Source organism: Poeciliopsis prolifica, unplaced genomic scaffold (genome assembly GCF_027474105.1).
Source record: "Poeciliopsis prolifica strain line A6 unplaced genomic scaffold, Auburn_PproV2 SCAFFOLD008, whole genome shotgun sequence".
Taxonomy (NCBI): domain Eukaryota; kingdom Metazoa; phylum Chordata; class Actinopteri; order Cyprinodontiformes; family Poeciliidae; genus Poeciliopsis; species Poeciliopsis prolifica.
In genome coordinates, this window is record NW_026562383.1 from 12,359,509 (window position 1) to 12,371,831 (window position 12,323).

At 35.9% G+C, this 12,323-nt stretch overlaps 1 protein-coding gene across 1 annotated transcript; it reads left to right on the forward strand.

Annotated features, from left to right (window-relative positions):
• Positions 1-4,322: 4,322 nt before the first annotated feature.
• Positions 4,323-12,323, forward strand: prtfdc1b (phosphoribosyl transferase domain containing 1b). The gene is made up of 9 exons (XM_055033860.1): positions 4,323-4,421; positions 4,644-4,750; positions 5,895-6,078; positions 6,517-6,582; positions 9,687-9,704; positions 11,064-11,146; positions 11,301-11,347; positions 11,439-11,515; positions 11,687-12,323. Exons 1-9 carry the CDS (start codon positions 4,374-4,376, stop codon positions 11,732-11,734), a joined length of 678 nt encoding a protein of 225 aa, XP_054889835.1. The 5' UTR covers positions 4,323-4,373; the 3' UTR covers positions 11,735-12,323.

Genomic DNA, 12,323 nt, shown 5'->3' on the forward strand with positions numbered 1-12,323 from the left:
AGAGCAGATACTGTGAGTCAGGCCTTTTAATCCAACAATCTGGTCATAAATTTGTATAAACACAATCCTACAAAATCTTGTGAAATCTTCCTAGAAGAGATTAAGCTTTTATAGCTTGTTATATTAAACACAATGGATTAAGAATGGAGCGCCACAAAATTTATATGTGTACTTATGAAGGCACATGTTCTGCAATATGGTGTTTATCAGGCTCTACAACACTTCAACTGAAATACAACAAAAACAATGAAAATATAGGAGTACGCTTGTGAAGCTTTCTTAGCGGGGCTATGATATCATTCTTTTAAAGTGAAAGGCTGGCACAGTTACTTCTTCCAGTCCTGAATCTGTTTCTAAAATATATTGTTTTATAGTTGCCAAAATACAGTTTCTGTATGGAAACACGACTGAAGCCAAACAAAACATTTGCTCTGTCTCCCTTCAGAGGTTAGAGTAACAGTGGTGAAAGAAACCTGCAGAACAGGTAATGATATATATATATCTATATATAGATATATATATATATAGATCTATATATAGATATATCTATATATAGATATATCTATATATAGATCTATATATAGATATATCTATATATAGATCTATATATAGATATATCTATATATAGATATATCTATATATAGATCTATATATAGATATATATTTTTTTGTTTGTTTTTTTTTTTGTTTTTTGTTTTTATTAGATTTTTTTTAATATTGAGGTTTATAAATAGCCCACATAAAAAGCAATAAATTCTTTTGTTGTTAAACTGTTGCTTATTGGCACTATGTATTGTTTCTAAAAATGACTATCCAACTCCCCAAAAATTAAGCAAATTTAATTACATTGACTGTTACATATAAACTAAGATCAAAGTTAAACTTAGAAAATTATTTTGCCAAAACTATCAGTACGTTTGCAATTTTTAAAGACAGACATTATTTTCTTTAAAAAAAAAAAAAGAAAGAAATACAAAACAATATTGCAATTACTATGTGTGACCTGTGTAATGATACAACATGGCCTCTGGAATACATCAAAAACGGTGAATCACTCAAATGTAAAAATAGGATTTTATTGTGTACATTTTAATCGAATTTCTTCATTCTGCGTCATGTCCACTTGAAAAATATAAATTGTGAATTTCTGTTTAAGATAACATAAGTGAACCAGCTTTACTCTCTTTAAATGTTTTCTAAAATGGCAATAGTTTCTAAAGAAAACTATAGCGGCTGTTAGATTGTATAATAAAATGTGCTCTAGGTTCGTTTTATTTCTCAGAGAAAGAAATTAACCTAGATCGTCTGTTTAACCCCCTTTATTGTTAGAGATAACTGCGAAAGAGGCTCAGTATTTCCAGTTGCTTTATAAAATAAAGACAATAGAGCATGTTAGACTGTATCGTACGCATTTAAAGTAACAGTGGTGAAAGCCATATATTATGTCTTATTCTGTTTTTAAGCTAAGAATAGGGTTCACTGAGTTTTGTTGTCAAGATGGTTTTAAGTCGGGGATGGTTAAGAAAACCAAAGTTTTAAATTTAGGCTGTTTTTGGATCATTAAGAGTTTTTTATATGGCCTATTTATGACCAGTGCTAATGTTTATACTGGATCAGTCACATCATGACCCTCCAAGGACAACCTGGAAAGAATCAGATGCAGTCAGATTCACAGATGTATCTGAAATGTATTGATGTCTTAATGATGTTGTTTTTTTGAATGTCAGTTTTTTTATTATTATTATTGCTATTGATATCTGTAAGAAGTACATAAAGTGTAGACAGAAAAAAATGATATCCTGTATTCAAATCAGACTGGTGATGTTATCTGGCTGGACAGTTGCATGTCTGCCAGAATTACTTTCATACTAACTGAATATCCGTAATTGGACAAACAACACGCGGGCGAGGGTGCAAGGGAGCAGTTGGCGGTAAAGTCTGCGGACGGTCACAGGCTTTGACTGCTGAGCGAGTGTGAAATGCCAAAGCCAGACTGCTCCCCTGTACCCTGAGGGCACCAGAGGAGCCAGCCTGCTCTCCCCAGCAGAGAGAAAGAGGGCATCAAAAACAATCTGACAAGACTTCACCCAAAAACATCTTCTGGCTTGCGCAGCATCGCTCAGCACCACAGTGCTGCGGATGAGCCTGATTATTCCAGTGAGAAGCCCGCAGCTCGGCATCTGAAACCAAAACGTGAAGTGAAATAGGTAGAACAGCGAGAAGGTGTTTCATCCTATTTTGAGGGATTTGGACATGCAGGGTAGTTTTAACACCTCCTTGTTCTTTTTGAGCTGGTGAGAATGTGCAGGGTGATTGAAATCTAATGTTGCTGTTGACATTTGCCTCCCCAGATGACAATGTACTGCTGTTTAAAGGCGGTCTCCATGGAGCAGCATGGGTGGAAGGGTCCAGACACCTTGTCTTCCCTTTTCAACAGCGCCTAGCAGACCTCTCTAATGTGTAGTGACACAACAACCCAGACCCTGCTGCTGTTGGACATGCTGTCCACACAGTTTCCAGGGTGGTCTATCGAAAATACAGTCATTCACACACTGTCACAGATTTTATTGTACAGTGTGGCAACACAATTTCCTTTAATAAAGAAGTACATTTCCTCTTCACATGTTTTATATTTTTTGCAGCCTGGTAAACATGCAAAAGAAAAAGTGAAAAAGGCATGAATATTTAGTTAGATGTTTAGTCAAAACCATAATAATTATTTTTTTCTACCAGACAAGAATTTATGTTTGATATCATTATCATTAAGTTGTGGAATAAACAAACAAACAAACAAACAAATGAATAAATAATCCTGACAAGATGTCTAAATTATCCTGCAGCCTTATAGTTTGTGTCAGTTAAAAGTTTGCTCAGATTAAAAAAGTAACAATCCGTAGAACGTTATGTTATCAGAAACAGCTTCTTACAGTTTGGTGCCACCATAACTGAACTGCAAAAAACACAGAGTAAGTTGGAAAATTAACTGAAGCTTTGAAAACCAAAAATACTTAGAAGACTCTAAAAACAAACTGAATAATCTTACATGGATTTAAAATAAATTTTTAGACTAGAAAAAACAATTGCAGAAATCTAGGGTTGCATCAAGTAATGTTACAGACTTTAAAAATCTACTGTGGAAAGGTCGTGAAAGTGTAATACAGATGCAAACTACAAACAATCATAAAAACTGCTTACTGCAGCATGACAAATAGACTATGGCTTCTTTCGAAGATGCTTCTAACATGCAATAAACTGAAAATGACAGAGAATAAAAAATTCTGTAGACTAAATCAGACATTAAGTGTTAAGGGTAGACATGCAATAATACGATAAAAGCTTGTAGATTTCTTCTAGTTTTGCTTCTTTCTTTCTTTTTTTTGCCACACTTAAATGTTTCAAATGTTAATATCGGCCAAATGTTACCTGCTGAAAGACTAAATTATTTTTTTAGAAGTAGTGATCTATTCAGAGACAAAAAAAAAGATACAAGCCAACTTGACTCAATGTGAGAATTAGAATTGTCCTCCTTGCTGAATCAGGGATTAAGTGTCAACCACAACTAGGCCCTGTTTGTCACTGACCTATAAAGTCAATAAATTCATTACCAGCCTAGCATCCTGAACTAGACTTCAAAGACCTTGAAGAGTGACCCATCCAACCTGGATAAGTCTGCTATATTTTTACTAAGATACAATTATTCATACTCACACTAAAATTACTAATTGAATAATATCTGAAGGCAAATGGTTACACTTCTTTTATTTCATGGTCTCAGAATAAATATAGGTCCATGGCAAGCGTTTCATATTTTTTATTTGTAAAACTTTTGTAATGGCATGTAACATTTTAATTGACTTTATAACAACGCGACATTTTGTGTTGGACTACCAAATAAAATGCATTAAAAAATAAGAATCTGAAATATGTGGTTTAAACACAACAGACAGATACATCTCTCTATACATATTTTTTTCTTTATTGATCTATATTTAAAAACAATCCAATATTTGAGATTTCATTCTAAATCCCATTTGGTAGTCTTGTTTTTTTTAATTCCACAACTGTTTCCACAAAACAGAAGCTTTTAATAATATCCCTGAAAACAAAGTTGCCTTGCAGACCCTTTTGTTATTCCGTCTACACCTGATAACAGACTGAGACGGTCGACAAAACGTTGACACGTTTTCGTCTCCGGATGTTGCTGGAATAAAAACGTTGTGTTAGAGCGCCTCTAGCGGCCGCGGTGATACGCGACAGGCTTCACATTCCCTAACTCTGATGCTCCTCCTCTCTCATCACCGTGCCAAACCCCTCTGCGGGCTTTCACCACCACCTTCCTCAGACGAGACCCTTCTTGTGTTCGACGGGAAAACATGGCCGAAGTTGACGCTCAGGCCGATAGAAGAAGCGAGGGGATTGTGGTAATTTAATTAGAGAACTTCACAGGAAACGAACAAGTGCTCAGTTTGTGCGCAGTCAGAAACCTTTGCGCTCCGTGTACATTGGTTTTGTCTACACTGAAGGGGCAGGCGGGCGTTTCTGCTGCTGGGAGTTTGCAGCGTGGGAGCTTGCGTGAATAAGTTGTGATTTTGCACTGTACTCCACAGAATAACGTTTATGTTGTTTGATCTGTCTCCGCTCAGATCAACGATGACTGGCCAGGTTACAGTTTAGATCTCTTCAACTACCCAACTCATTACTCCGGAGATTTAGACTGTGTCATCATCCCACATGGCGTGATCATGGACAGGTACACGAGTGAAACTGTAGATTCCTGCGGCCTAAGCAGGTTTTCTCCTCACGTCCCTCCTCCCTGCTTTGGTTTCCTCAGGGGGAAATCAGAGGTATATCAGACACTTTTCGTGAGCTCGACCTTCTTGCTTTTCTTTCTGCTGTCAAATGCAAACTTTTAAAAAAATAAATGGGGAAAAACTAGAGGAAGAGTTGCAAAGCAACACTGAAAGGTGTCTGTTTTACCTCTGTATGTTCCTCAATTGCTGCATACAGCCTGATGGCTATCTGTTATATTTAATTTTTAATTATGTATCTGATAAAATGTACCATTGAAGTCTTTCAAATGTTCAGTGCATCAAAACTGTCATTGTAGTTTGTAAGTGTAGAATAAATAAAACAATAAAAGTTTTCTGTTTTTGTTGTTTCCAAGGTATTTAGCTGTGATGTTTTGATTTAACATAACTTGTTTCCTGTTTGAACCCCTGCTCCATCTCAGTCACTGTGTTCTTGCCACCTGGTGTTGGTTCAGATTGTATGGCACCCTCACTTCTGTCCCACAGCAATTGTGGCTGTTGCCATCGGCGTGTCAATAAAGCACTTTTGGAGTCCTCTGACTTGATGAAGCCCTGTACACATGCAGACCTTGTACCATTTTCTTCTCCTGGACTCTGATGTAAAATTATATCAAGAAACACTGGATAATCTCCTCAATCTGTTACACAGAGAACATGTAAGATTCTGTCTCCCAGCAATCAGGCTAAATTTAGAGGTTTGCACAGAATGGGCCGGTTGAAAATAACAGAAATATAACAATTCAATTAGTTCAAACTAAAATGCATATTGGAAAAAAGAAAAAAAAAACAATTGTGTTGTACCCCACATCAATTCAGGGGTCTTTTCAAACGTGTAAATGTAAAAGTTGAAATGAAAAACTTTGTTCCAAATGGAAGGTGTAACTTTAACACTCAGACACATAACTATGCCAGAACATATTCTATAGTAACATTCTTAACATGCACAATATGTAGGTAGAGCACATCTTGTATAGATGTTTTGCTGTAACTTTGAATTATCACTATACCATAGTTTTAGTTTTAACAGTTAGGCAGGGATATTTTTGGTGGAGAACTTCTAAATCATTCTTTCTTTTCTGTCTGCAGGACAGAACGTCTTGCGAGGAACATCATGGATGACCTTGGGGACCATGACATTGTGGTGCTGTGTGTGCTAAAAGGAGGCTACCAGTTCTGTGCCGACCTGGTAGAAAGGATCAAGGCTCTGAGCCGGAACTCCAACCACACGATCCCCATGAGGGTCCACTTTATCCGACTCAGGAGCTACCTGGTGAGCCCCCCGTCCCATCCTCTCTCTGCTGCAGTAAAGGAAAGCCACTGGAGACAGACTGACCTCAAGTGGGTTCTGTTTAAGGATGCTGAGGCTCCTTTAATGGTTGACATTATCAGCTTTGATGGGTTTGTGTCTCATGACTTAGTCAGAAGTTGTGTGTGTTGCGCTGTCAGCATTATGACAGTGGGCTCTTTGTCCAGCTTTAGCTCAGATATGTTTGTTCAAGCGTGGGAGAAAACCCCCCCAAAAAACAGATAAATAGCTGATATGACTGTGGAGTTGCTTTATTGATCAGTTTGTTTTATGCCTGAAGATTGTTCTTATTCTCAATAGATTTGCAATTTGAAGACAAAAATAATGAAATTCAGCTTTTAAGTTATACAGTTTAGATTAAATGCTGCTTAGCTCTATGCTAAAACACATTTGTTTCTGCAGAATGACCAGTCGACAGAAGATCTTCACATACTGGGAGCAGAAGACCTGTCTTTTTTAGCTGGAAAGGTAAGAGATTGTCACTGAAGGAAAAAAAAAATATTACCAAATGCACACATTGCTAGAAGACAAAGTAAGCCAAAGTTGTCTCGAGATGACATTTATTGAGCCACTGCACAGTGACCTCAAGAGGGCAGCCTTTCCTCTAAATTTGCTCCTCCTTCAACTTGACAATATGGTTCCATAAAGCAGATCAAAGATGGCAGGTTCAGACAGCTCTAATCAGATACCAGCTGTTCTAATGCACTTTATCTCAGTGTGACCAAAGTGTGGAGCTGGTGAAAATGTGAGGATATAGTGAGTATGTAGATTAACAGGGTGACTGTAGCTCTGTTGCTTCAGGGTCAATGTACAGCTGCTTGTCTTGTTATCATGTAATCACAGTTGGTTCTCCTGTGAGCTGGAGTAAATCCTGACAGTTTACAAAGGTCTGATAATCTCTACACTATCTCCTAAAGTGTCTTCTTGGCCAGTGCTGACCACTGTGGCTGATCACAAGACTACTATTTTGAACTATTTTGAGAGGGTACACGATCATTTCCTGAACTGTCTAAAACATATTTATCTCTTTGTGGGCAATAGTTAGTGCTCTTTCTATGCATTTATAAACAATTTTGGAAACACGCTGCAAACATAGTCATACAACAAGATTAAAATAAAAATATTTTGTATAGTTACAACCACAAACTTCCATGTATTTTACTTAGATTTTTTTGTAATATGCCAACACAAAGATGCACATAAATAAGTGGAAGAACATTATGCATTGTTTTTAAAAACTTTTACCAATAAAACTATGAGAGGCATTGTATGCATTCTTTTCTTTGATACTCCAAAATAAAATTCTGTGCAACCAAAGGCTTTAGAATCAACTAATTAGTAAACTACTTCTAGCTGTGGGTATTTTATTCAAAGTAGAAACTGAGCTGTTCTTTGAAGAGCTCAGAGGTCGAAAAACCAAAACATGAGGATCTAAGAATACAGCAAGCAGAAATAACACTTTGTAGAAGTCAGGACAGGCTTAGGTTATGCAAAGTCACAAGCTCTTTATGCATCGTCCCATTCACACAGCTGTAAACCTGCCAAATCAGACTGAAAAATCGCACAAAGAAAGCCTGTCTGCAAGCTACAGAGATTCACAGCTCCGGTTGGAGAATCTTTTGAAAAGATAACTGTTAGTTTCCCGCTCCACAAATCTGGCCTTTATGGAAAACTGGCAAGAGCAAAGTCATTGTTTAAAGAAAGGCAATAAAACGTTTTAGTTCCAGTTTTCATTCATGTAGGAAACCCCACAAACATGTAGAGGTGCAGTAGTAGGACCGGACCAAAATTTTATTTTGTACCACTACATGCTAGGTATTTGTGATTGAACACTAATTCTGCTCATAGCTATGATTACTTTATTCTGTGAAACATGGTGCTGGCAGCATCATGCTGTAGGGATACTTTTGTTCAGCAGTGGCAGTCAGTGAAGTTGGCCAAAGTTTGTTAATAAATTACAGTGCAATGCTTGGATGAAGACTTAAATGCCAATAGCAAATAACGCTGGTCACACAGTCAGAGCTCAAATTGAATTGTTGAGCTCAACAACTAAACATGTGGTAGAGTGGCCTATTCAAAGTTCAGACCCAAAGTCATCCTGCAGCAAGATTTGACATTTGATATTTCCAGACCCTTTCCTTTCAGTCTGATTTAATTTAGCTGTATTTGTTGTTGTTGTTGTTTCAGAAAATAATTAGCAAAAACAAATTCAGTCTCTTCAAAAGAGTTTTGCAAAACTACAAAACTGACAAAAGGTTTTGGTGGGTTTGGGGTGAATATGAATGCATAATACAATTTTCAAATTATTTAAAATAAAGTTTGGAAAACCATGTTTTGTGTTTCTCTTTTACGCCTAGTCTCTACTTTCTGTTTAATAATTTAAAGCCACAATTAAATACATTATGTTTGTGGTTGAAGTGTGTCAAAATGAGAAAAAATAATGGGTAGGAAAATAAAATCCAAACGGACATGCAATTCTGTGACAGGCAAGTATCTTTATTTTATTCTTTTATTTGGTAATTGTGTGAAAGTGCTAATCACACTAGTTTTTTTAATGTAACATAAAATAAGTTGCAGATCAACAAAAGTTTAGTATCAAAGAGTTAAACTTTTTGGGTTTTCTAGTTTTGCACCGTTTCTATTCAAAAGCTTTTAGAAACATTCTCCTTTATAAAGGATCCAGTTCCTAAGACATTCTGTACCTCAACAAACACAGTCCATCAATTTCTCTACAAGTAAATCTAAGTCTCTATGCCTTATGTTTTTATTATTTGCTAATAAAAATATAAACTTGCTTCTTAAAAATGGAAGTAAGTTTGTACATGATTCCTTCTAGCAGCGTCATATTTTGTAGTACCGTCATCACAATCTTCATGAAATTCAACTTGCAGTTCCATTTTGCCTTCGACTGCAAGTGTTTTCATTACAAATCTCTGAACATGTGCATGTCTGTGTGCATGGTTATGAATCACCATCAATTTGTGCCATATTCATATGTTAGTGAACCTATTTTTAGAGTGCAAATCTAATACGTCATCACCTCATTTGATTATTCACATTTGACTTTTCCCTCAGCTGGACGAGAGTCTGTCCTGTAGCCATGTTCAGTTTACTGTAAATACCTACTGTACTGAAAAGAACATTGGGTAGCAAGTTTGACTCACTGTTTTATCATTTTCTTGCAGTATTTCAAATGTCTGTGCGAAGTTCTCAAGCTCCATGTGTCTGGAAATGAAATGTAGCTGTAACTTTGTTACTTAAGAAAGCATAGCTTTACTGATGATGGCTAACTGTGAAATTGTGAAATGGTTAAATGGGTGATTTCACTTTTCCCCCAGACCCTTTCTACTTTACACATACCTCATTAGTTTATATTTCTCATAGGTTCCTTATTTAAGGATACGTCCAGCAGACAAATTTAAGGAGATGTAAACAAAGCACAATTACGTGCTTATATATATATTTTTTTCTTTTGTCAAAACAAATGTATGTGGTTTATTGAACAAAGTAATCTGCTTCTAATCAAGCATCATTGTTTGCTCTGTTTCCTCTCCCCAACATGCTCTCATAAGAACGTGCTGATTGTTGAGGTGAGTCAGCCTTGTACTTACTGTTTCCATTTTGCAAAATAGACTCATTGTATGTACACTGTGCTGACTGTTTTCCAGGTCGCGAGGGGCCATTTAAAGTTTGCCTTCCAGAAAAACTGGGTTTTAACATGAGGAAAACTTTCTTTAATTGCCTGACCTATATTCAAGTAGCAAGAGGCCTGCTTTTCAAACAATGTTCACTAACTTTGTCATGCAAGCAGTAAAACTCAGTTCTATATTAGTAATCAGTGTGCTGGATAAAAGACGGCATACTTATAGAAATTTAGAATGATTGCTTACAAAGATAAGCAATGGATGAGTTGTCTTTTATCATTTATGGCAATATTTAGTGGGAACATCTGCAGAGTAGTTAGTTGCAATACTTGTTGAAGTATTTTATTTCTTTGATGTTGGCACCTACTATGCTTTAGAACCCTTAAAACTTTCAATTCTAGTATGTGTTCATACTTAAGTGAATGACGTTACCATATGGTAGATGTGGGTGATGGGTTTGCGTTTCATTCCATCTCTTTCTGCTATTCAGTCTAAATCTTCAGAGTAGTACCACTTTTTCTTAAATAAAATGTTCCAACAATCTCCTACACTTCCACAATTTGGTCTGTTCAGTAGCAAAGGAATTGGCATGTCAGCACACCTGGACACCAAATAGCTTAATACCAAAAAACCTAAAAAGAGCAATTCAGCAAGAAATAGACAATAAATAACAATAAATGAAATCAAAATAAAAAAATTGGATAGATTTTAGCCTTTGTATTATAAAAAGAAAATAACTTTAAAGTGATTTCTAAAGTATAAAAATCGCAGTAAAAAGCAAACTTATATTGCACATGGTGACATGTCTTAAAAACTATGGTATTCCTCATAAGTAATTTTTCAACAAAATATTTGCATGAAATTTGTTATAGACACAACCCTTTTAATGCCATATAACTTTATAGTGGCAGCAGATTTTTTTTTTTACTTTTGCTTTGACCAAGTGCATAACAAACCACAAGTTTGTTATACATAAATAGCGTATGTAAAGCTGGACACATGAAATTAATTGTATCAAACATTTTTTTTGCTGTAAACATTAATCTTCTTTAGTCTCTGTTGAGTGGCCATCAGATTCACCAGCAAAAGAATGCATAAAGCCTATCAGAGTTTGTATAAAATATCATATGATTTCTGGGAAAGTGAAATTGATGCTCATTAACTGTTGTGTAATAAGAGCACGGGGAGACACTGAGAAGATTCTCTTTCACTGTGATGTGAAACTCGTCATTGTCTGCATTTCACATCGGCATTTATTCCCAACCAAGGGTTTTTTGTTGTTTTTGTATGTGTTCCCACTCACAGGGCATTGTTGGCACCGGAAAGACAATGGAGACTCTTCTAGAGCACGTAAAAGCCTTCAAACCCAAAATGATAAAAGTTGCAGGGTAAAGAATGTTCACTTGTTTTGTGAATCACCAACTTTCTTCCTTTCAGTCAAGACACATACATACCAAACAACTTCTTTTTTTTCAATTATGACATTTTAATAAGATGTCTGGGGCGTATGGTGTCGAATACTATCTGCTTTTGTTTCCCTAGGTTGCTGGTAAAGAGAGTTCAACACAGCTTAGCCTCTGTTCCTGACTGTAAGTAATTGACAAAACATTTTACTGTAGCTTTAAGATGATTAGAAAACATTGTCAGTTTACATTTGTATTTTCAATACACTTCTTTCAGATGTTGGCTTTGAGATACCCAATCGTTTTGTGGTCGGCTATGCTTTGGACTACAATGAGTATTTTAGGGACCTCAATGTAAGTCTTCATTTCAGACAACAAAGACTCTGTTTAGCAGGAGGCTTTGGAATAATAGTCCAGTTGCACTGACTGTCACACGTGAATCAACTAAATACACTTTTGTTTTGAATGTTTTTAGCTTACATTCTTGAGTTTGACTGTGCTTTTTCCCCTTTCTTTTTTTGAAAGCACATTTGCGTTATTAGCGAAAGTGGAAAGAAGAAATATAAGGTCTGAAGACAAACGGCGACAGAAGGCTCTGATATGTGGATGTCCTTTTTACAGCAAGCCCAGACATTTTTCTGGAGTTCTCTGACAAGTGGCTGTGATCGCATCTAATCCCCAACTATAGCTGAAATGTGATTACATTTCATTTTACATTTTTATAGACCAACAGGGCAACACACCACAAGTATTTGTGATTATATTGTTTCAATGTAAGAAAATAGTCACACTACATTTGTTTACATATATAAAAAGCTGCTAATATTTAAATAAGGCCTTGATAATAGGGATTTGTACGCTGTAATATTGGATGTAAACAACAAAGAAAACCCTTGTAATAAAAAGTATAAGATATTTTAATTCAGTATGAACACTTAATCATTTTCCTTCATGTTTTTACAGTTTTATTAGTCTACTCCTCTATCTATGCTCAAGAGCCAACAATTTACAGTAGTATTGTCAAAACTAAGTGTCCTAACTACCTCTGACATTTTTTTTATTCCTCAGTGTTTGAGGTGGTTTCTTTAAACACATTGTTTTAAAAATTGTAAAAAAAAAATAATAAAAAAAATAATAAAAATGGGTGTGGGGAGTAAAAACA